This window comes from Lemur catta, chromosome 15, assembly GCF_020740605.2.
Source record: "Lemur catta isolate mLemCat1 chromosome 15, mLemCat1.pri, whole genome shotgun sequence".
NCBI classification, from domain to species: Eukaryota; Metazoa; Chordata; class Mammalia; order Primates; family Lemuridae; genus Lemur; species Lemur catta.
Genome location: NC_059142.1, coordinates 9,336,942 through 9,362,508, shown reverse-complemented (window position 1 = coordinate 9,362,508; position 25,567 = coordinate 9,336,942). Strand labels below are relative to the sequence as shown.

At 50.7% G+C, this 25,567-nt stretch overlaps 1 protein-coding gene across 7 annotated transcripts in view; it reads right to left on the bottom strand.

Annotated features, from left to right (window-relative positions):
• Positions 1–25,567, bottom strand: part of GAS7 (growth arrest specific 7) — a 215,244-nt gene that overhangs the window by 45,153 nt on the left and 144,524 nt on the right. For 5 of the 7 annotated variants that reach the window (XM_045525988.1, XM_045525989.1, XM_045525990.1 and 2 more), the window contains 2 exons: positions 12,473–12,553; positions 2,336–2,421 (listed from right to left, as the gene is read on the bottom strand). In XM_045525988.1, the coding sequence (XP_045381944.1) occupies positions 2,336–2,421; positions 12,473–12,553 (167 nt within the window). Of the gene's footprint in view, positions 1–2,335; positions 2,422–12,472; positions 12,554–21,911; positions 22,039–25,567 lie in introns of all 7 variants that reach the window. The other 2 variants (XM_045525993.1, XM_045525995.1) reach the window with 2 other exon arrangements.

The following is a 25,567-nucleotide window of genomic DNA, read 5'->3' as shown; positions in this document are numbered from 1 at the left end:
AAATGTGCTCATCTTAGGAGATCTGAAAAACAGCGCAAAGTGTAAACAAAATAAAGCTACCCATGATCTTAGACCAAGGTTCTCAACCTCAGCACAATTCATAGTTTGTCTAGTTGGATAATGGTTTGTTGTGGCGTGCTGTGCAAGACAGCATATTTAGCAACATCCCCAGCGTCTACCCCCTGGTTGCCAGCAGCAACCCCTTCCCCAGTTGTGATGATGACAATGTCTCCAGATGTTGCCAAATGTCCCCGGATTGAGAAGCACAGACAGAACCACCACAAACGCTCTGGTTTATTTTTCTTCCAGTCATTTTCCTTCACCTAAGTATAGATTCCCTTCTCCCAAATAAGGCTGACTATATATGCAGCTTGCGCTCTGCTTTCCCTACTCAATATTAGGTTGTGAGCATTTTCCCAAAGCATTACATCTTCTTCAGAAGAACGCTTTTCAATGGCTGTGCAATGTCTTTGGCTAGCCGGATGTCCAGGGCCATAATCCGTTTTACCCATCCCCTGTTGCTGGACAATTAGGTTGGGTCTGATGTTATGGTGGTGTGAATAATGCTTGAGTGAGCAGCCTTCACATAGATCAGAAACTCCAAATATATTCCAAGAACAGACATTGGAAGAGAAATTCCACTGCTGATAGCTTATGGTGCATACTTGTTAAATCAGCTCCTGAGATTTAAGTTAGACCGGCACACATATTTTAAATGGATGAGCAACAACTTCATAGTATTTCTGGGGGTGGCGGAGTCATGGTCTATGAGGGGAAGATGAATGATTTTGAGGGTGGGGAGCTGTCTCCAATATTCTTCCTAATAATCCCGAGGGTTGGCACGAGCTTTTTTATTGTTGTTGTTAAACCATAGCAGAACTTAGTCTTCAGAAACACCCCCAAGTCAGGTGACAAGTTTCACTTCAAACAGACTGATAGAAGCTGTGTTGAGAAGGCCATTTGGGGGCTCAGTAAGAAACACACAAAGCCAGGGTGACGGGGGACATGGGCAGAGGAGAGAGGGGGACAAGCAAACCTGCTGGGTACGTACTGTTGACTGAGCCCGGATCTCTCCTACTCAGCCGTGGCCCCAGACAGCTGCACCAGCATCACCCTGGGGCCGGCTGCAAACACACAACCTCGGGCCCCACCCTAGACCTCCTGGAGCAGAATCCACATTTTAACAAGAGGCCCAGGTCACTCAGAAGTCCATCAAAATTTAAGAAACCCTGACCTACACTGCTGTCCAATTTCTCTTCTAGAATTAATTGAACTGAATCTGAGCCCAATACTCAGCCCCTTAAGAGAACAACTTAATAATGTTTCCAAAAGTTAATATTCTTGCCTGTATTAACGCTGTCACATTTCAGTGGGCTGTGGTAAGAGATCAATGGGTCTTTCTTTCAGCAACTTGTCCTTAGGACCCCCTGCATAAGCAGCTACTGTTACCATCACCATCAGCAATATTATTATCACAATCATCACCAATTAGCATTGATCACCGTCATCGTCGTCATCGTCACCCAGGGATCTGGCATTTTAACTCCTGGAAATGGTTGGTGGAGTCTGGAGGCTTCAGGAAGAACATCTTCTTGACAGGGTGTGGGTAGACTACGTAAGGCCAGTCCTCAGCCTCGGAGGCACAGCTTAGTGCCACTGGAGAAACCATGGGACTCGGCATCAAGTCGCTCTGACCACTGAGTAATCACGGGGCCTGCACAAGTCACTTGACCTGTCTGCGCCTCGGCGACCACATGCATACCACGGGAGTACTGACACCCCCTCGCACGTTTGCACAACTGTCAACTGGGATGGAGCCTGAGAAAGCACTTCGGGAATCTGAGCACATTTTCCCATTTCTTTCCATCCCATAGCTGTCTCTGTGCTAGCTTGTCAAATGAGATTAGCAGATTCTACTAAATTCCATTCTGGGTAAAGTCTGGGGGTGGGATGGGTAGGGTAGAAAAAAGGACAATGGCCCGGCACACCCACACTCTGAACGTGGTGGGAAACCTAGACTCCACGTACCAGGACACGCACCTAGACAGCAGAATGGACCGGACGCTTCTGCCCTAGCGGTCACAGCTCCACCACTCCACCACCACCAGCCCCTTCGCCAAACCACCCTCAACTTCTAGACAACTGACAAACCACAATCATCCAACCCTCTCCCCATCAGGGAACACTGGAACAGCCCAGATACACCAACTACTTGCTACTTGGGGGCAGCGCTGGGCTGGAGCCACCTGGACTCCCACCATAGACGCATCTTTAACGAGACCTTCCTGGGCCTGTGTAAGCAGTTACCCCTGCCTCCCTGAGTGGGGCCCCTTACCTGGGAATCACCGGTGGATTTTCGGAGACTCATGTGGGCAGTCTCTGGAGGGTGCGCTGGGGTCCCTGACGCGTGGTATCCATTCACTGCAGGGACAGAGACACGGCTCAGATGCTGTGTGGGCCCCGGACGGGCACCCCCGACCTTGGGCCACTGCAGCCCCTCCTCCTACCTTCTTCCCTGGTTCTGAGAGAGGACTTGCATGGCTAGGACCATCCCACAGGATATTATCAGTCTCTGCAGAGCTGGAAATGGGGCAAGCATCTCTCTAATCCTCAGCACCCAAATCATTGAACCGTCAAGGGATGGAATTTCTCCTTGAGCCCAAGAGCAAAAGGCATGTTCTTAACAGAAGGTAAAGTCACTACAGTCCAGCTGCCATTGCTGCAAATACCGAGTCAGTTACAGTCACGGGTGCCAATCTCTCTCCATACATCCCTGCCACCTTACTACGGTCCCCTCCATCTGTCCCTGAGGAACTTCTCCACCCTCAAACTCAAAGCAATGTCATGTGGGTGTAATGGAAAGAGGACTGGATTTATTGGTTGACATGACCTTAGGCACCACTAGTTAACAGTCAAGTGATCATACGCACTTCATTCTCGAGTCACAGTTTTCCCAACATTAAAAAAAAAAATTTGATGTTATAATATTCTACCCCAATAACTTTATGTCTCTTGGGGGACACTCATTAATGCTCCTGATGTTTGCTGCTGAACTTGCTCTCCAAGGGCAGCGGGGAGCCCTGATTTGTATAATAGTATCTGCTAATTTCTGTACCATGTGGCCGGTTTCAAACCCTCAACATCGCTGTACACTCCTGACATCACAAACTCACACTGAGACCCCTGTAATCTCAGTTCCCAGAGGTGGTTCTGCCTTAGAGGCAATTTAGCAGACTGGTTTCTCCTTAGTGGGCCTCAGCTTCTGTATCTGTAAACTGGGGATAATCCTACCTGGTCTCCAAGCCTACTTTGTTGTTCTGACAATTCAACAAGGCAATAATTGCAAAAGGGATCTGCAAATTATAAAATACTTTGTTAAAAAAAAGAAGGGAGGGTTAGAGAAGGGAGGGTCACTGCTCTTGTTCCAGAATTGGGTCCCCATGAACCACGAGCCTGCATGATCTCTGGAGACCAGGAAAACACGCCATCCTCACACCCCAAGCTTGGAGGAAGTGCCAATGCATACACGCAGCACAGGTTGGACTGAGGGAAGATAGACAAACTGATGTCCAACTCAAGATTCTTTTGGAAAAAGCTCTGCAGCAGGAAGCAAAGGAGAAAATGGCCAAAAGTTGCCAACACCTACTAATGTGGAGTGGCTGGGGCTGGCGGCCAGCAATGGGCAATGGAGACCATTCTGTGGAGAACCTTTTCCGTGCCGGGGTATGTACCCCATTCTCCATGCTTGCAGCAAGAAGTCCTGGGCCACCTGCCAGCAGGGCCACACTCAACAGTGGGCAGCTGGGCTTCTCCCTGGCCTATAAGGTTTGCCCCTACTCCAGAAGGTGGGCACACAACATACGGAGCAAAGAGAAACGCAGGACAGAGCAGGCCCCTAGCGCAGTGGCTGGGGGAAGCAACAAGAAACAACAGAGTAACCCTGCAGGGCTGGCGACAGGCCTGGTCCACACCCGTGCCCCATAGGCCACTGGCCAAGTGCTGGTAACATCCACCCATTAAGTAGGCAGCTTAAGAGGGGAGGCCAGGATTCCAACAGCACCAGGGAGAACACTTAGGGGGCCCAGGAGAATCTACTCAGATTGGCATAAAGCTATGCCAAGAAAGGCATTAGACTGATGCACCCTATGTTGAAGGCCTAACACTGGAGAAATTTTAGTTATCAAACAGCATAGCACTGAAATGGATAAAACACAAATGCTACAGAGTCTAAAGAAAACAACTGAAAACCTCAATACCCTGTTTTCAGTTTAGGGCTGATTAACAGACAAAAGTAAGGATGAAGAAAACCAGAATAATTTAATTTAAAAGGCTGATTAAAATTGGTATTTTAAACATCATGTCCTACAAACAAAGATAACTTTTTTTTTCTTTTTGGCCAGAAAGCCACTGAACATTTAAAAAGTTGGTCATATTTAAGCCACAAATAAACACGTCAATAAACTGGCACTAGGCATATATAACACAGGCCACATTCTTTGACCAGAATGCAATAAAAGCAGATATTAATAATGAAAGAATAAATATACAAGGTCCTCAGCCTTCCAATTCCCAAATACTTGGAAATTTAAGAAAATGCCCTGTAAATCATCTCAGGTCAAAAAGGAATTTTAAACTGTAATTATATAATATTTAGAAAATACTAAAGAAGAACATACCAAAACAAATGGGATAAGACCTGAATTATACTTGGAGGAAAATCTACAGCCTTAATTATTTCATTACCAAACCCAAAGGGACAAAAAATAGCCTAAACATTCAACTTAAGATATTAGGAAAAAATTTTAAAGGCTAATAAAATAAACCAAAAGAGAACAGGAAAAAGAAATATAACTGTGGCAACAGAACTAATGAGTTAGGAAACAGGATAATATTAGCAACCCAGGGCGGGGCGGGGAGGGGGGTAGACAGGAATCACAACTATTAAACAAAACAGATGAGCCAGTGTAATGTGAGAGTGAGAGGGAACACAAATGCTCAGAATAAGGAATTAGAAAGAAAACATAAGCACAACAAATGAAGTAGAGATTTTTTTTTTTAATGCAAAAGCATATGATTTATAATTCTATGCTATTAAACACCAAACTTTCCGCAAGACTCAAATTATCAAAATGGTTTCAAGGGACACTAGAAATGGTAAAAAAGAGTAAAACCGCTGAAAAATGACCTCCCCCCAACAAAGGCACTGGACCCTGATGGTTTTATGGGTAAATTCTTTCATACTCTCAGGAAAGACATGCCCAGGCGTGGGAACAAGTGGCAGGTTTCCCAGTCTATTCACAAAGCCAGTGTTATCCTGATCCTAAAATTGAACAAAGACAACACAAAACCCAACCTAAAGCACACAGGCTTTACCTGGGCAGGTCATCAGCCTCTCTCCTTGAGGATGCGGAGTCCCTGTAAACCGAGGCTACCCCAGCTCCTGAGGGCAGCACTGCCCTTCTGACCCCTACCCACGCCTCCCCAGCACCTCCAGGTGCACACTCAACTCCTGCCCTCCGTCCTGCACCCCCAGGCTCACAGCGGCTACGCTTGCAGCAGCCAGGAGCTGCCTAACGCAGAGAGGCATTTTGCCCCTAATCTGATCCCTTGTTCCTACCTCAGTTCTGGTCTGTCAGCTGTTGGCTAATTACTGCTCATGTCAAAGCAATTACTAAGAAAGAAAAAATAATTTTCCATTCAACCATTTCTCCCCACGCAGCAGCTCTCCTCTGACATCCTTCCTGCTGTGTTCCACTTGAGTACTCCCAGGCACGTCCAGAACGCTGCTCAGAGAGATGTGCACAGTTACGGCCCACCAGACCCCAGCCACCCTCACCTGCGAGCGTCCCTCACGGGCACTCCCCTTCCTCTGGGCTCCCGGGTCACCAAGGGTCAGCCACAAACAAATGAGGCCAGAAGTGGGTGCTGTGGGGCCTCCAGGTGCGAGGAAGGGACTAAAACTGGCCACGGATCACTCATAACCAGGAGGGAACACAATTCAGTTTGAAGATACTTGAAAAAAAACTTGAAATGCCAAATTCGGCTGTTTCTAATATCTTAAAAAAGGGAACCAAAAGCTCTATCTAGTAACCTGAGTAGCATCAAATATAAACATAGGCACCTGCACATTTCGTTCCCCCTATGGGTAGTTAGACAAACAGGGGACCTGGGAGGTGTGCAGTGAGAGGAGGGGGCAGATATTTGAGTAAAGAGGAGGAGAAGGAGGTCAGGGTGGGGGGCAGCGGATAAAAACAGAGAAGGAAGGAAAATGAGAAAAGTGACGGAGAGGGACTGAGTCACAAAAAAGAGCCAGCAGCATCTGCCACCCAGAGAACACAAGAAAACCAACCGTGGACACTGCCTCCTATCTCCTTCACGTCTGGCCTAGTCTCCCCTGTCTCTGGAATAAACACAGCAACTTCCTTCCTCAAAGTTAAGGAATCTGGGAGCCCCAGTGCTGTGGTTCTTGAAATCCATCCTTCCTTCCCTCCTTCCTCCCCCCCTCCAACCCCTTCCCATCTACCACACACAGCACACGGTGCAACGTGACGTTTCCCGGGTGTGTCACACAGAACGCAACCCTGCAGCGTGTTTGTCATCAATGTCAGCAGCGGCAGTCAGGGGTAGGGTGCTATGGTCCAAAGAGTTTGGGACAAATGCCCCCATTATTCAGATTTAAATTTAATTTACAGAGGGCCTTTTAAAATATGCTGAGATGCGCTATGAATCTCAAACAAGGCAACCGTGTGCAGCGTTCCTACACATACACGGACACAGAACGCACTCGGGCAGTCGAGCGGGACTTCCACGGAACGCAGCTGTGGCCATGGGAACGCAGGGTTTGAAGTCGGGCAGTTCTGGGCACAGTCACTGCCTCCTTCCCCTCACGCCACACCTGGAGGGCTTTGCAGCTTCCTCTGTCGTCACACTTTCTCAGGGGTGACTAGTGTCTACCCTGGTCTGTTTAGATGAGCAGTTTTACATTAATCACCTTCTGTTCCAGAAATTTCCATCTGGCCACCTGGTCCTCACTGTCTCTCCTGGTTGTCTAAGATGTAAACTGTGTTCCCAAAGGCCAGAGTGTATAATACATCGTCCCACCCGGTTGTGAGTGGTTCTATACCTGTGGCTGCTCTCCAGGGGCGTCCCAGGCTAACCAGGCCTTTTTAAGGTTCCTGGAACCTGCGCCAACAAGAACGCTACTTTTAAAGGACACGCGAGCCTCATTGGCCCAGCCTTCCCCGGAGTCCACAGTGAGGTCCAGCTTAGGGCTGTGGAAGCTGCTCTGGGCCTGGCGACTTGCTAGTTCTGCAATGAGGGAGGGTCCTCCTTTGCTTCTGTATGGCCGAGGGGAGCCATTAAGAACTTCCTGAACTGGGCAAGAAGGTGTGGGTGAGGGTGAGGCTCTCCGCTCAGGGCAAGCGCAGCTGTCTGCTCGCACGTGCTCCTGGCTGGCTCCTCGGGCTCAAAGGCAGGTCCTCCCTCGTCTCTGGCCCCTGCAAACACACTTGCTCCTTCCCCTTTAATCTGGGTTCCCTGTGGCCACTGGAGGCCGGAGGATGATCTCTTGGTGTGTTCAGGCCCCAAGGCTGGGCAAAGTCAGGCTCTGAACCCAGGTTTCCTAAAACATCCACCCCCAACTCCCCACCAGGGCAACCTCAATAAATAATAGATTTCTTCTATCCTCAAGAAAACCACAAACACAAGTTCAAGGCACATCCCAGGCCCAGGGGCTCAGAAAGGAATTCATTCTCCACATTTGCACTGTTGATACAGTAACCACAGGTAGCTATTTAAATTTAAACAAATCAAATCTAAATAAAATCTAAGTGCAATCTGGTTTCCAGGATTGGATCCTAGAACAGAAAAAACGACCTTAGTGGAAAAACTCATGGAATCCAAATAAAGTCTGACATTTAGTTAACAGTAATTCACAATGTTAATTTCTTAGTTTTGACAAATGTACTGTGGTTATGTAACACATTAACAGAGGAAACTGAGTCAAGGGAACACAGAACCTCTCTGCACGGTCTCTACGACTTTTCTGTAAATCTAAAATTATTGCAAAATAAAGAAAACGTATTAAGTTAAAGATTCAGTTCCTCAGACACACCAGTCACCTTTCAAGTGCTCAGTAGCCACGTGTGGCCGGTGGCTACCACGCTGGCCAGCACACAGAGAGACGGTTTCCACTGCCACGGAAAGTTCCGCTGGACAACACTGCTCTACACTGTCTTCATTCTACCTGACGACTCACACATAGAAATTCCCAGAACCTCATTTTTCACTCATATTTTCTTTCCCTTTGCCTGTTATTATTTCTCTCTCTATAAATCCACACTGCATAGTAAACCAGCCCAAAGAGGATTTTTAATATTTGCAGCAGTTACTGAATAGCGTCTGAGGTGTTCTGTTTTGGTTTAAAGTCTGCTTCTTACTTATGCAGTCCTCACCCAGGCCTGGCACTAAATACCTCTATAAAGCTACTGAGTAAACACAGCTCCTGTAACTCTGCTGATACTGAAGCAGGCGACGCAGGAAAAGCCCCTGGCCCACCGCGGACCCTAAATAGCACCCAGCATCCACAGAGTGGAGTCTGATTTGGGGGTGGGGTCTGGGTGTGTTTCTAGATCTCTCTCCCCAGCTGGGAACCTGGCTGGCTGTGCTTACTGGGACCCAACAACCCTGCACTAAAGAGAACGAACCAGCTCAGCCCACAGGTAGCCCTTCAAACCCTCCCAGACGCTCACAAAGCTACAACACGGAAGTCACGCTGGTCCTCGCCCCTCTGCACCCGTGAAGGACAGGCTGCCTGAGCACGGCTTGGCTAGGTTGCCTTGTGGTTCCCCCAGACACTCTTCCTGACCTCTTTTCCCATGTTCTTCTTCAAGAGCAACCATAAGGGATGTGTGTGGTCAAGAAATGCGGCTGAGTTTTCCACCTCGCCCTCAGCCCCACCCGCTTTGCAGGTCACCCCCCACCACTGCCAACCGAGGGCAGTCTGAGCAGAGCACAGGGCTGCCTGGCGGCTTCAGGGAAGCACGTCTCATGAAGGCAGCACACCTCCCTGCATTCAGCTGTGCTCCCCCCAAACATCACACTCAGAATGAAGTCCCAACACCCTCCTCTGGCTGCCCCTGCTGGTACCCGCCCCTCATCTCACACTACTCTCCAGCCCGGCCTCCAGACTTGCTGGCTCTGCCTTTTGCTCCCAAAGTGCCATGGTTATTCCTGCCTCAGGGCCTTTGCACTAGCTATTCCCTGGCCTAGAACCAACCCCTCCATCCATCTTCTCACTGCTACTAAATCTTGACCTAAATGTCACTTCCTCACTGAGGCTTTCCTTGACTCCTCTGTCACACACTCTGATACTCTGCCCTACTTTAGCTCCTTGCGTTAGAATATCTGAGAAATTCTGTGCGTGCTGATTTGTCCAACGCCCCCACTCTAACGTAGGGGAGCAGGAACCGCATGTGTCTGTCTCGTCCGTGGCTACATCCTCAGTACCGAGAACAGCATCTGGCACACTTTTCGGTGAAAGGTGTGACACTCTGCCACCGCGGCCTGCACAGCGGCAGGAGCAGAACCAAGGGCGCCGAGAGTCAGGCCCGGAGCGCGGTGGAGTCGACGACCCGGGAAGCCTGAGGACGAGGATGAGGAGGGGCAGGTTATGAAGCAACCTCGTGTCCTCACTGAGTCTATTCCTCTCCTCACAATGAAACTCCGTCTCTTGAAAGCTGTTTGTGAAACTGAATGAGGAAAAAAGCTGGGGAAAAACCAAGTGCTCCCCTCTACAGAGCAATATCAACGTGGCTATGATTTTATTCTTTAGTTATGAGTTTAGGTTCAAAAAGTGGAATAGGAGATGTCAAAATATCCTAAGCTCCTGCTACAGCCTCACTGGTGGGTTCTCCTTCCTCTCCTCCTGGGGGGATGAAGAGTCGTCCTCATGCCCCAGGGCAGAACACGAGCCCAGAAAGCACGAGGGATGGACAGGACCTCAGCAGTCACCTTCTGGGCCCTGGATTTAGGAAGGGGGACGTGAGGGCTGGCAGGGAGGGGCACCTGCCCAAGGCTCCAGTTTAACAAGCTGTAACTTCACAAATCTAAGACGCCAGATTCTGTTAGAGGTATCCTTATCTTAAGCACCACTAAGAAAGGAAAAAAAAAAAGATGCTTCCAATTAAAAACTAGGGTATACTATTGATTGCAGGATACGTGTGATGTTTGAGATATGAAAATGGGGCGGGGGGAGCCGTGAGCTGAACTGATGCTCTGAGTCCCCCTAGAGCAGAGGTTCCCAACCTGGGCACCAGTGACACTTGGGGCCAGATGATTCTTTGCTGTGGGCCCTGTCCTGTGCATTGCGGGATGTTAGTGGCATTCCTGGCCTCCACCCGCTAGATGCTGTAGCACCTGGCCTCGATGCTGACAGTCAAAAATGGCTCCAGACATTGCCACGTGTCCCCGGTAGGCAAAATCACTGGAGTTGAGAACCACTGTGCTACAGCCGGGAAAATGAATACGTATGTGGCATGTTGCAAACATAGGGCAGACGCACTGAGTTAAATAGGTTTCTTCATTTCAGGCCTTCTTGGAGCCTCCAGAATGCTGAGGTGCACGTTGACTCTCCAAAGGGGAGCAGAGGAGGCAGGGCTTCCCCGCCGTCTCTGACTACAAAGCCCCGTTTCCGCAGACCCGAGATTCTAAGGACCCTGTGTTAGGAAACAGCACCCCAGCCCTGTCTACACACACGGTCTAGACTGGCCACCTTGGCGATTCTGGTCTCTGGATCTGACCTTCTCCACCCATTTCCCTGCCTTTCTCAGCTCCCCTCAGGGGCCCGGCACCCAGCACCCAGCCCAGGGCTTGCTGGGTGAAGAAGGGAGTCTGCAAGCCCAGGCCTCCGGGCCAGGGGCCGGAGCCAGCTCCTCTGAGCTCTCCTTCCCCGGGACGGCCCACACCAGCAGCAGAGAGGGGACAGGATGGTGCCAGTAGAGCAGGCTTTGGAGAGGTAACCCTGTGACTCAAAGGGCGAGACCGGACCAGCCCCGCCAGCGCGGCAGGCTGCGCAGTCACACCTGCCGTCTCCACACACCTGCGCCTTCGTGTCGGAGCACTCTGGCCCGAAAGACAGCGGGGTTTCCTTTTTAGTGTCTGGCTGGCGTGAAGCCAGCCAGGAAGGAGGGCCACACCTCACATTATTCAGTCTAGCATTTCTATTGTTAAAAAACCACAGGAACAGCAATGACAGCGAGGCAGCGTGCTCGGAACTGCCTGCTTGCCTGCTGTCATTCGCAGCTACAGTGCTGAACACGCAGGTTTCTGGGGACTTGATCTGAGGATGCAGCACTCACGTCTCCCTAGAAGTCAGGAGGAAACGCCCCATGTCCCTCCCCGCAAGTTTAGGTAAACTATTTGACCTCTGACTCCTTTTGTTCTGAGAACTTTATGGAAGCTGAGGATGTCACCGTGCCTTCTGCCTCTCCACCTCTGTCCAGCTACGACCCTCGGTCACATCCTCAAGCTATTAAGGATTAAAGTCCCATCTGCAACCACAACCTGGACTCTTGTGCTCTGCCACCAGGTTGCCTCCAAAAGTTGGAAACCAACACAAGTGGTTTCCACACCATACGACGGTGGAGACATTGGTGAATCCACTCCATGTGGAAGCCAGGCTCTGTCTGGGGATGGAAGATTCCGCAAAAGAAAAAGAGAGACAAAGTCCCTACCCTCAGGGAGCTTACCACCTGGCATGGGAGAGTGACCATCAACCAGGAGCAACAAAACAGCGTGCAGCTGTGACCTGGAGTGACTGGACAAAGGCTCGTAACTGAGTGGTCAGGGAAGCCTTTTGGAGGAGGTGACATTTAGGAAATTGTCTAAACCACAAGAAATCAGATGTTGTTCTCTCCTCTAATGTGTCCCGCAGCCTGTCTCCTGGATTCAGAACCAGGTGTCTCCCAAGAGCCCCCTGGACAAACTCCCCGCCTGTTACAGGAATGCCTACCTCAGCTGCCTCCGCTTGGTTACCTCTGCAGACAGAGAACTCATACCCTCACAAGGAATCCCATTTCCTCCCCAGATGTTCTGTTTGAAAGCTGCCCTATGGAAATCTGCCTCCCTCCAGCTTCTACTCCTTGACCCTCTACAAGAGCCACGTGGAATATTTCTGTCCCTGCTTCGGGTCCTCCTGTCCCTGACGGACAGGGAAGAGCTGTGGTGTCTCCCCAGCCATCTCCTCTCCCTGGGCACGTGAGATGGAGAGAACATGAGGCCACCAGAGCTGCTGTGGGCACTGCCAGGGGGATGCCAACCCGCTGGGCAGCAGGCCCTAGGCCCAGCCTCTCCCAGGTTCACGCCATGAGACCCTGGGCCGGGTTTCAGGCCCTGGGACCCAGAGTCCCAGCCTTCCCATTGCAGGTGGGTGTGGGGCCCTCCCCGTTGCCCCGAGTCGGTGAGCGGACAGTACCTGTTGGAGGCAGAGAGCTCCTGTGAGGGCCAGGGCTGGCTGGAATCCCAGGAGAACTGCTGGGACGTTCCCAGGTGGTCTCTGGTCAAAGAAAAAAAGAAACAAAGTTGCTTCGAGAATGTCTCAGGGCAGAACCTCAGAGTGTCACAGAGCAGAACGAGACGGTGAGGGCTCAGGGAAACAGGGACTTGGCCGGTGGCCTCCTCCCTAGCCCTGGCTGGACCGGAGCCTGCTTTCCGCCCCCACGGCCATCCCCGGCCCCACAGCCCGCACCCCACGGCAGCAGAGCTTCTCTTCGCTGGGGGCCCTTCTCTACGCGGCCGGGGCCAGGAGGAGGAGGACTTCCGGCCGGGATCTTCTGAAACGTCTCCCAGGGCGTCCCCTGCCCCCAGGCTGCCAATTCATTCACCTCCACTTCCGTCCCATGGGCTCCAAACTCCACTCCTGCAACCCCAGGCGCCGCCTGGAGAGTCCTCCCTGAAGGCCCACTGTCCCCTGAAACCCCAAAGCACAGAGGAAGGGGCCCTGGCCCAGGGGTCTGTAACCAGACAGGGGTCCTCTGCCAACTGGGGTGACCTCCAAGGTCCCTCCTGATTCTACAGGCCTACGTCTTGTTTGACCTATAACCTCCGCGCCTGCCTGGCCGCCGCTCCCCTTCCAGCGCCCGGTGACATGCTCCGGTGAGAAATGAAACTGATAGCGCAGCTATTGTACTGTCCCCTCAGCGACACTTTACCCACTTCGCTGCCGTGAGCAGAGATCGTCTTATAAAATTATCCAGTGATAAAAATAATCCTTTCTCACTAGAGACAATGTGATCATGCAGGAAAACACTAAGAAGAAAATAATATCGCCCGTCATCCCACCACGCAGGGGTCACCGCCACCAACACTTTGGTATCCATATGCCGATTTGTTTTCTAAGCATATGTTCATCTTTAAAACAAAACAAAGCCAAGCTGCACATTCTTTTCCTGTATCAACTCTGGTGAATATCTTTCCAAAATCATTAACAGGCTGGACAGCACAGAGGGTAAGGCCTGTCTACAGTGCCCAGCCTAGTGCCAAACTGCCTAGGTTGGAGTCCGGCTCTGCCTCTTGCCCTTGGTTTCCTCCTGGAAAATGAGTTTGATAATGGAATCCACCCGAGAGAGGTGTCGTATCAAGGCTAAAAGCTCACATACAAGCTTCTAATGTAAAGTTACAGTTAGTCTGACATATGGATATAACATTATTTAATCCAAAATTCTGTTACTGAAAATTTGATTGTTTCAAACAGTGAAAATGAAATTGGGTTGTTCACACAGCTTTGCTCCTAAACTGCTGTGCAGCCCTGGGCAAGTCACCTCACCTCTCTGGTCCTCTGATTCTTCACCTAAAGAGATTGGGCTAAATGGACTCTTAGGCCCCATTACTCTAGCCCTCCAGCTTTGACCGGCAGAGATCTTTGATTGGGTTAAAGGAAGTGTGAACCCAGGGCTCCAAGAGCAGGGTTTGGCAGTGGTAATACCATCCCTTCATGTCTTAAGGGACAGAAAACAGAACTGAGGGTGAGTCAGGAAAGCTGTTGGAAGGACGTGAACATAAACAACAGACTAGTCGGGTCTTTTATGAGGGGTGTCAAGGAGCGAGGGTGCCAGCAGGCTGGGGGCCTCCCTGAAAGACATGCTGGCTGGCAAGAGAGCACCCAGACTTGGAGACCTTACCACGAAGACCACTCCTCTCTGCGTAGGGCCCAAGGGCCCCGGAAAACATCCCTAACCTGAGTGACCTCTGGAATCACCTAAACTCCGTGTTTTGTTTTTCTCAACTATAAAATGAGGATGAAAACGATACCTAACTAGGGTTGCAAAGAGCACTAAGCGGGTTAATGCATGCAAGGTGCTTCTGATAACCTTGGAGACACAGCCATCGCTTTATCAGCATTAAATAAAATGAAGAAATAAGCCAGGTTGGAGGGTGCAGCACAGTGGAGTTTAGATGAGCAAACAGCCTTCGTGAAAACGGAGGCAGGAGTCCCCAGGGCAGACGCCCACGCAGCCTCGGGCTCCTTTCTGAGGAGGCTTCTCTTCTGCCACACAGTTGCCTCCAGGCCACAGGCCCAAGCCCAGGCTCTCCTCTCCCACCTCCCTGCTGGGTCCCCGGGACAGAACCCGCCCAGCTTCACCAGCAACTCCCCACGTCCCACCCCCCACTCCAATTGGTCCCCAGGACCTGGAGACGCTCCTCCATTGTACTCCACGTGAGCCTCCCTGCCTCTCATCTCTGCCACATGGTCTCCGTCCCCGCACAGCTGGTTGACCAAGTGAGACCCCATAGATCACTGACCAGCGAAAATCCCTGGCTGGCTCCTTTCCAACATGGCACGCAGAATAGATTCCAAATTCCATAGTCCCCCTGGCGAGGGGCTCCAGAGTCTGGGCCTATCTGCCTGTCCAGACCAACGTCCCACTGGCTTCACTCCAGGCCCAGTTAACTGGCCGATCTCTGAACACGCCTTTCCTGTATGGTTCACTCACCCTTACCACCGCCTGCTTCCTTCCCATCCCTGGTGTCACAGCCTTGTTCATTCATTGAGTCTCACTCAAATGCCTCTTCTGCCATGTAGCCTTCCCAGATTGCTTTTCTTGCCCATAGTCAAACCTCCAAATGCTCTAAGTGTGTGCTGTAGTGCACCACCCAAGCCCTGCAGCGGCAGAGGTGCACAGCTGAGTCCCTTCTTGGGGCAATGTCCTGGGCCAAAGGTAGCTGCCTCACCCAAGGCTACGCCTGTGGGTGGGGATGTGGGGTGCACATCTAATGACCAGTCATTTGGGGGCATCAAAGGCCCACCAATCCTCTCGCCTCAAGTCAAACCAATTCTGAAGGGCCCTCCCAGCTCGGAGCTTTCCAGGGGGCTGCCCGAGGCCTTTCTGGTGACTGAATTATTAATATAATGCTGCTTCCTCCCCTGCTCCGGGGGCTGCTCCCAGGTGCACACCTCCTACTGAACCTCTGGCACATAAATCTGTCTCAAATTTGTCTGAGAACCTGACCTAAGACCCCCTCAACATTCACATTCCACCCAGCACCCTTCTAGGAAACCAGCACCCTGTCTCCCTCTCAGACAGCACAGATCTTAACCCTGACGTCCACCTTATCTCCTTGAGGGCTAAAGTGTGGCTCGTCGGGGAACTCAAATATGACACCTGGCCTCATGGATGCACGGACCACGGGCCAGCGGAGGGACGGGCATGGATGGCACAGGGAGATTCCCACCCGATGTACTCCTCAGCTCTCTAGCAATAAATGGAAAGCCCCCTTCCTCCTAAAAGCTCTCAGAGAACTGTCCCCTTTGTGCTCCTGCCTCCACCCCTTTGGCAGCAGATGCCACTGACCTTATTTTAAAAGGAAGCCCCACCCGCTGATGTGCGGACCCTGCCGTCTTACCTGCTGGCTATGACAGGGCTCCCAACTCGTGCACTGACTCCTCTTTCTCCCATCCAAGTACTAACCAGGCCCGACCCTGCTTAGCTTCTGGGATCAGACAAGATCGGGCATGTTCAGGGTGGTATGGCCACAGACTGATTCCTCTTTCTATCCATGCACCTGCTCATCCTCCGCTGCGTGCCTACTGCCTATAAGCCGGCAATAAGCGCCAGAGCACACGGGCAGAGCCTGACTTTAGGACACACGACATCTAGCAGGGAAGCTGCTGCTGCCTGCCCCTCCCTCCAGCAGCCTCCAGCTCTCCAGGGAAGGCAGCTACCAGCAGCAGGGGCCCGTACGGCACCAAGCAGGTCAGGGAGCTGCAGGAGGGGACTCTGACACCAGAGGTAGATGCTGGCTTGCAGTCGGAACCCTGTTCTCCATGCCGGGTCCTGGTGGAAGGCCAGAGTGCCTGGAAGCTGGAGTCCCTGTTAGTGCTGTATCTCTCTGCTCCAGCCTCCAACCCGGCTCCATCAGGGACAATGCAGCCACCTGAAGGTTCAACCCAGTCCATCCCCTAGTCTCAACCAGATCTGACCAACACAGGGACACTGCCAGCCTGGGGCAGGGACGGTACTGGACCAGGCCAGGCCAGGCCACTGGGGCTCTGGCTGGGTGACCCCACCAGCAGCAGCACAAATCACCCCAGTTGACCATACCACCCACAGGGAGGAAGCCGTTTCCGGGTCTTTTCCAGTTAAAAACTCCCTAATCTATTTATAGTGCACCAGGCTCCTCGGCTAAGCCAAAGCGAGACTGCAGTGGCAGCTCAGGGCCCAAGTGACCCCAGACTGAGGCCCTTTTGCATTCTCTGGGCTTCAGTCCCTGTGGTCCTGGGTCATCCTAGGTGACCACCCAGACTCACGGCCATGCAGGCCCTGGAGCCTGCAGGAGGCACAGTGAGGTCAGAGCAGAAGTGAGACGCGCTCCAGGGAGCCTCTCCCCCGCCACACGAAACACATTTCTTCCTGATGGCAACTCCACTGGGACCTCTTTGGCTGAAGCCACAGGAGCCAGACACACAGATGAACTGCCCATGAATGAAACCGGCCCAAGGGAGGTCACTCTTCTAGTGTCAATGCTGAGAGCCAGAGACGCTAATTTTCTCATCAGTGGTTTACAGTGTCTGCCCCATGTAGACTAAAACTTGTACAGAGAGCGGGAGCGGTGGCATGTGACTGTGTGTAGTTCCAGCTACTCAGGAGGATCGCTTGCGCCCAGGAGTTCGTGGCCAGCCCAGGCAACATAGCAAGACCCCCATCTCTAAATAAATAAATAAAAAATTTTCAAAAACTTGTAAAGAGACTATAGTTGAAAGGTTGAAAGCTACGTAAATTTGAGTTTCAAAGCACATATGGCCCTCTTTAAAATAATAATAATAATTTTTAAAAACAGTGAGCGAGGCAGGAGTTACTAATTTTAAACAGTCACTTCCAGATTTCATTTCCCCTATTTAAGACCACATCGTGCCTGTGTTAGGGGTATTTGCCTCCAGTGGGAAAGCCACACGGAGCCCCCAGACCTAGGCCACTGGTTAGGGCAACTGGCCGTGGGCCCATCTGCAAGCCTCGGGCCCCAGGGGCCTCCTGCCTGTCGGCTTAGGTGGTTTTCTTGTCTCGTGCTGGCTCTCTGCTGCCCCCAGTGGCTTTCAGGTAAAATAACCGCAGATACCAGCACTGGCAGAATCCGGCTTTGGGGTCTGGGCTCTGCTCTGAGACGCGACAGTCTTCTCGTCTTAGTCTCGCCTTATACTCATCCTTCTGTGCTTCTTGCTGTCTCTCCTCCCTGCCATCACCTTCTTTTTCTTCCTTTCCGTGGCTTGGTGGTGGCCCCACCTGTGGCTTCTGTCCTCACTCTGTTGTCCTCACAAGAAGGGTCTTTCTGGGCTGTGGTCAGGCGTCCCTAAGACAGACGGCAGCCCTGCCACCCCGTCCTCAGCTCTGTCCTTCCCTGCTTGGAAGCTGGTTAGCTCCCAGGCTGTCCTGGGCCCTGTACTCCAGGCGAGTCCCGGGAGAATCGCAGGTGCCCCAAGGCCCTGGGCTGGGTGTTCTGCTGGTGGCAGATGCAGGATCTGCAGTGGGGCCCCATCTTCAGAAGGCCACCTGCAGCGCCCCGAGGCCTGGCTGAGTCTGCAGGCCCAGCTCACCTCCCTGGGGAAGTGCAGCGGCAGTTCAGAGAGACCTGGGTCCCCTCCCGTGCACCAGGGCTTCCCTGGTCTCTGGCTTTTCAATGCTGCCTAGTTATAGGTCATTTCCAATCCCCTGTGAAAAATTAAATGAAATTTAACCTATAACTGGAGTGTCTCAGCAGGAAAGAAATTACTAATTACTACTCTCTGAACAACCACTTAGGCCCGGTCCCTGCCAGCCTGCTCCGTATTTGCTGTTCCCTTCAGTGGTCACAAAACACCTATGAGACAGGAGTTAGCATTTCCAGTTTTAATGGGAAGAACTGGGCCTCAGTGAGAAGTGACATTTCTGGAACTCAGTCTGTCAACAAAGACAACCATTTGCTGGCTACACGTGTCTGACCTCTCTGCGGGAGCTCTGGGAGCTGCAGCAAACAATGCTGTTTTAATCTATCAACCACTCTGTATTGGAGAACCACCCTCAAAATTAATGTTATTATTATTATTATTATTATTATTATTATTATTCATTCGACACACATTTGAGGGCCTATTCTGGGTCTGGCACTGCTCTGGACACCAGGGATATTTTGTGGAGCACTTTTTGGTAGAGGGGAAACAACTCCTGGGAAACAACCGAAATGTCCACCAACAGGGACTGATTGGTGTACGGGCATGCTGGCGTCCTACACAGCTGTTACAGCCAATCAAGTGGGTCTGTGAGCGTTGACGTGAAACGGGTCTCCAAAACACACTGCTTAGTGTACACAAGGTTCTCACTTTTATAAAAGGGTGTAAATAAAACGTATGCGCTTGTATATGCATGGAAAATTGCTAAAAAAAATAAATACACATGAAGTATTTGATGTTGGTTAATTCCTAAAAACGAAACCAAAGAAAAGACTATTATTTTTACAGTATACCCTATTAGAATACATGAAAATTTCCATGATAGACAGACAAAACTGTGTAGCGCTGGTACAGGAATAAAGAGGAAGACGAGTGGACAAAGACGGACAAGGAACAGACCCAGGCTGACTAGTTCAGTGTGTGGCAAAGGGTGCTTGCTTCTCAAGGCAACGGGGAAGGCTGACTCAGTCAACCAGCACTGCGTGAATGACAGGTAAACTATCTGAAAAATATTAAGGGAGGCCCATTTCTCACATGTTTTCTGAAATGAAATTCCTAATGGATTAAAACTTTTAAGGGGGAAAAAGTAGTCCATGAGATTGCTAGGAGAAAATATTAACATATTTCATTGGTAAAGACCTTTTTCAGTGTGACCTCAAAGGGTAGACATCATTAAAGGAAAAGACTGGCTAATTTGTCTATTAAAATGGAGTTTAAAAACTCACAATCAGAATTATAAAACATCACAAAAAGTTAAAACCATTTCCGCTATCTGATGATAGAGGAAAAACTAAACTCTTTCTCCCGCTCTCCATTCAAAACCACTCAGCACTTCTGACATCAGACGTGCAGGGGGTTTTCCCTATAGACCGACCACTCAGTTCTCCTGTGGACACCAGCTGGGTGTCCTGTAATTAATTCAATTCTGACACTCTACCTGGAGATGGTGTCAGATCCCACAGGCGGAAGGCTCAATCCCAAAGACTGTCCCCTGCTTCAGACGCCAATCACAAGTAAGAGATTGTCACCTATACTTCTGATCAACCAGCTATAAATTCCAGTTCTCATAGGCCCCTGCCTTGGGTTTGATTAACTTGCTAGAGCAGCTCCCAGAACTCAGGGAAACACTTGACTTTCGTTTACCCATTTATTACAGAGAATACAGACGCAGAGATGCACAGATGTGAGGAGGGGACACAGCTTCCGTGCCCTCCCACTGGAATGGAAGACCAAATACATGTTTCACAACATCCTACCACTTAGGATCAGGATGCTTCTCTAAGGACAGTCCAAACCCCAGAGTTCCTTGACTGCTCTCTTTGGACCTGCCAAGAGTCGTACAGAACAGGACCCGGGGCCCTTCCACCGGGAGTGGCTATTTCTGCTAGACGGTTGCTGAAGAAGAAAGGGCAAGTCTGCAGAGAGCGCTGGCATGGGTGGGCACTGACGTCACAGCGTCCCAGAGGCAGGACAAACCACCTCAGCTCCTGCTTTTCCCGTCCTTAAGCCTGCATGTGTGTGAGATGCCCCCATAACCCTCTAATAAATGCTCTTTTTGTGCAAGTTACTCTGAGTGGGTTTCCAGTCCTACAACAAGACAGTCCCTCCCCGAGACATCCACCAAACCACATGCCCTGTAAACGGCCAACGCTGGCCCAGAGGCTGTCCGTTAGACTGACATCTGGAATATTCTCCTGTGACCACGTTGAATTGTGGCTTTTTAACAGGCCCCAAGCAGAACTTCTATCATCTCTCCAAGGAAAATCACACAACTGCTCAGAAACCATTCCTTCTCCTCCCATAAACCGGTATTTTCCACTCAGACGGCACCTTTTTGTTGTTGTTTTCTGAGAAACTTGGCATTTACTAACTTCAATCGCTCTGCATTGCTAATCCATATATAGAAGGCTTTTCAGTAAAAGGTGTGACTTTACATTTATAAATAATGCTCAAAATCACTGAGAGTGTTGCTTTTCACAGGACTGGGGAAATGGTCGGGAAGAGCCGAGGTTATTTTGGGAAACAGAAATAAGCAATAATCTCTCTGAGGCGCATCCACAAAGGCACTTTTAGACCGCTCGATTCTCGAGGAAGAGGAGGGCTTGTCCTGCAGGCACAGAGGGAAAGTTCTTATCATGAACCAACACTGCAGAACACGTATAGAGATTCTGGGCAAAAAAATATATATATATATTTTCAAATGTCAAAAAGAGCATTTAGGATAGAGAAGACCACACAAAATGGGGAAGAAATAAGTAGTATTTTATAGTTGATTGAAATAAGATTCCTTGGGAAACTGCATGAGGGGGTTTAAAAGCCTCTCTGCAAAGAGGATGGAAAACCTCATCGGTTCAGCAAAATGGCAGGATGAGAGGAACAGGGCAGCCTTCAAGGTAGGCTTAAAGGAGAGTTTCTCGGAGCTCTCAGAGCGCGCCAGAATCACTTGGCGTGCAGGTTAAAGCACAGACTGCAGGACCCGAGCCCTGGAGTTTCTGATTTAGTAGGTCTGGGGTAGGGCCTGAGAGGGTCTAACAAGTTCCTAGGCGATGCTGCTGCTGCAGGTCCGCCGACTCCACTTTGAGAACTACTAGACTAGAGGAGGACAAGGAGGGGCAGAGTTTTCTCTGTGACAGGTGCTGCCTTTATCCGGGGGTTGGACGTAGGGCCATTTCAACAAAAGGCACAAGAATCAAAACAACCCCCAAATTATTCCTGACTTGAAAACAACCTCTGCCCGTGCCTCATCCTCCAAACAGGTGGTGCTGGTGGAAACCGCAGAAACCACGTCAAGTTGGTCCAAGAGATCCAGGGAAAGAAGAGTGAACCCAATGGGGCAGATCTTCTGAGAGTCAAGAATCAGCCAGGTCCACAAATATTCGGGTCGTTGTAAAAGCTGCTTGAGATTTTCATTGCTATCTCTAAATTCTGCTAGTTAAGAAAATTCTGCATTTGTACAACTGAAAATGAGAATTCACTCTTCCTAGGCACGAGCTGAGCCAACTGGAGGGGACACATGGTGTTCAAAAGCATTGTGTGCCCCCAGCCCTTCCTGTCCTTCTGCTTCCCAAGGCTTTGCTCCTGCTCTGTCCTCTCCATACCCTTTCCTGCAGTGGCACCTGCCCCCACCTGCCAATCAACACGTACCATTGTTATATACCAGAAGCAGAAAGCAAGTGAAGTTTTGATCTGAGACAGACAGGAGCCATCTCCTTACCTCTCAGCCTGGGACACTCCTTTTTCTGTGGTGGAGAGAACAATGGGCCGGGCATCGCTGGCTGCTCCTAACACCGTTATCAAAAAGACCTGGGCAGGTCTGTGCAGTTTGGCCCTGGAACGAACCTCTGTGGGCCAGAACACAAGACCACTTCTTGAGCTTAGCAGTGACCAGAGATACAACTGGAGGATTCAAGCAGGGGAGAGGGAAGAGTACAGGAATCGAAACAGAAGTCCGAGAAAGACACACAAGGAGGAACAGAGGAGGATGAGATGTGATTCTGGGGAATAGGAAGCAAAAGAGAGCCTTAGCGCTAAGCTCCGCTCTTCTCCTCTGTTTCTGAGAAATTCTTTTTATCCCACTTATGAAAGTAATACAGGTCCGGGGAACACATGGTAGAAAACACAGAAAAGTAAAAAGAGAAAATAAAACCCTCCCTAATCCCATCCCTGAGAAAGAACCACCGTGAACAAGCAGCTCCCCGGCTGCCGTGACGGCACCCGTGGGAGGGGAGGGCGCCCGGCCAGCGGGAATCGGGACAGAAGGGAGGTGCAGGCGGGAGCCGGGCCTCTGTCCTCCGCGGGGGACACACAGAGCCTGGAAGGTTTTCAGAGCTAGCCCAACTCTGTCTTTTAGAGATGGCGAATTGAGATTTCAGGATCCTGGAGACACACAGAGGAACTCAGTAGGCCAGGAAAGAGCAGAGCTGTAGACACGACCTCAGCCAAGTCCTCTCTGGTACCGCCAAGAGAAGGATCAAAAGTATTTGGAAATCAGTTGTTTTATAAGTGTCTCCTTTCTGCAGCTTGTACCGAAAATCCAAAAAAACAAAACAACCCCATTTCTCTTGGAACTACCATAATTCTGGTACCAAGACAGCTCTTTTAAGCAAGAACACACACCCACATTCACAGACAGCCCAGTAGTGCGATAGGAATGTGGCCACTCCTCCCGGGCTAATGCTACCTGAGCCGCCTGCCAGGTTCCCAGGTGCAGGGGACAGGGCACACCCTCTCCACAGCATCACAGAGGACATGATACCACTGGTTTGCCTTAGCAGTACCCAAAGACACCACTAGTGGGGACGGGGAAATGTATTAGTTTCCTGGGGCTGCCATAACATAAACCGGAAACCGGGTGGCTTAAACAACATAAATTTATTGCTGCCCAGTTTTGGAGACCAGAAGTCTGAAATCAAGGTGCTGGCAGGGTTGGTTTCTTCTACGGGCTGTGAGGGAGCATCTGTTCCAGACCCTCCCCTAGCTTGTGGTGGCCTCAGGCATTCCATGGCTTGTCGGTGGCCTTCTCTCTGTGTCTTCCCATCATCCTCCCTCCATACGTGTCTCAGAGTCCATGTTCCCCCTTGTTGTGGGGACCCCGTCATACTGGATTAGGGTCCACCATGCTCCAGTAAGAGCTCATTTTACCTCGATTATTATTGCCAAATAAGGTCACATTCACAGGCACCAGGATGGGGGTGGGGTTAGGACTTCAACATCTCTTGGGGGACACAACTCAACCAGTAGCAGGAAGCAGAGGGCTGGAGCTGCCTGGGGGCGGTGGGAGGCTGGGATGGAGGTCCAGCTAACACGTGCAAATGGACGTAGGGTGAGGAAGCCTGGATAAACAGGACACAGAGGAGTCCGGGGGTTCCGCAACAGCGAGTGCAGGTGTCTGGCATGGCCCAGAGAGCCAGCAAGGAAACACCCAGGGAGCAGAGGATAGCTAAGCTCCAACCACTACGTGCAGGTCCATGCAGGTACTCACCCAAAGTGCGTGTTGAGTAGTCACAATGGTTATTAAAATAACGAAAATGTTCTGTTCCAGTTGGAAAACTGCTTCTGCTCTGACCTCCTCACCCCAAGTGCCTCCAGTCACCAGGACCTCCCACTAGGCGCCTACTAGTGGCCCCACGATCTGGCCGTTAGTTAATGCCTGGCCCCACTCCACCATACTGCTCCCTAATCCCTCCCTGTGGCAGACCACTCTATAGATTCCCATAAATTTCTCAGCTCTCAACCCTGTTCCAGGAGCTATTTCTTCTGGGGCTGAGAGTGTCTTTGGACATGCAGATAGCTGTTAACCACAGCCAGCGAGAAAGCAGGACCTTCATTCAATAGAAATTTCCAGGGTGTCTACTACGGGCATGGCACAGCTCATGATCCACCCAAAGATGACAAGACCCCGGCAGGTCTCAGCGCCCCACTCAGATCCCCGCTCAGTGCCGATCAACACATGGCCCCCAGGGAGTAGGCACGCGGCAAACACGGGCACCGTGCATGACTCACTTCTCACCCTGTTTTCTCCCTCCCACACCTCCTGGATGAGCGAGGACTGCCTGCTTTGGAACCCAACTCAGACCGAAACAACAAAAAAGCTGCCACCCCACTCCAAGCTCTTCCTCCAACAGTAAAGATCCCATCGACAGGACATCATGCCAGCTTTACTGACGGAAGCTCAGTCCCAAACAGTTGTGGGTGACCAGCACGCTGGGGCTGCCACTCATGTCTCAGCACTGTGAGAGCCGGAAGGGACTTTCAGAGGTATATTCAGGCAGGAAAGAAAATTGACTCCAACCTACGAGGAAAGTCTCATTTCACAATCTCATACCCACTCAGGAAGCACATAATGTCTTTGCAAAATGTGGTCATTTGCATTGTGTTCGCCCACACCACCCCACAAGAAGCCATCCAAGTGGCTGGGTACAGAGAAGGCATTTAGCAAACACTTGTTGCTCGATAATCAATTCACATGGTCCTTGCCCACTCACCTATTTGAATAAAACCTCCAGATGATTTCCGTTTGTGCTCGGAGTTTCACTGACTCCATGGGACCTAACCCTTTACACAGCTACACTGGTTCTGTCCGGACTGCCCGTCCCTGTAGCCCTCAATGTCCTGCTGCAACCACAGGCTCCCACTGTCCCTCCGATCCCACGCACAAGCCTCACACAAACCCCAGCAAGGCAACGCTTCCTGTGCTAACCTGTCAGACTCACACAAAAGCGCCGGCAAAAGGGCAGAGAATGGGATGGGTTTTAAGGTCCCTCTTCGAACTGATGCTTCATAACTATTGACTAACAAATTGTTTCACCCTAGATGTTTTATTCTCTTGCTTGGTCCCCTTTCATACTCTCCCATTTCCAAGTGCATTCATAAAATACCTTCCTGGCTTTGTACCTGATGCCACCTCTCACCTGCCACACCTGATGCAAAACCACAGGGCTCCCTCTGAACACAGAGCCAAGACTCGCCCACGGAACTAGACACGGAAAATACACGCATGGAGCTCAACTAATTATTAAAAAATAGCTGAAAGTAGTGGCAACCTCAGCTCCACCCAGGTGTGTTCAGGCAGGAAGGTGGGGCTTTCATGGTTTTTTGAAAGACGACAGGTATCTGGATGTTTAAAAACAAAATTTCCAATTTTTTAATGTTGGCAACTAACTGAACATTTTTAAGCACTGTGTACACAGAATAAACTGCTTTTGTGAACAGTCTCTGGCTTAAAGACAATCCAGCATGTGGCATCTACTCTACTGTCTCTTTGCAGGATAGCTCACTCACCAGGATTCCAGAGGTCCTGCCCCTGTCACCTCCCCCATCCTCCCCACCCCAAGACATTATAATGCCATTTCCCTAGGACTTCGATCATCA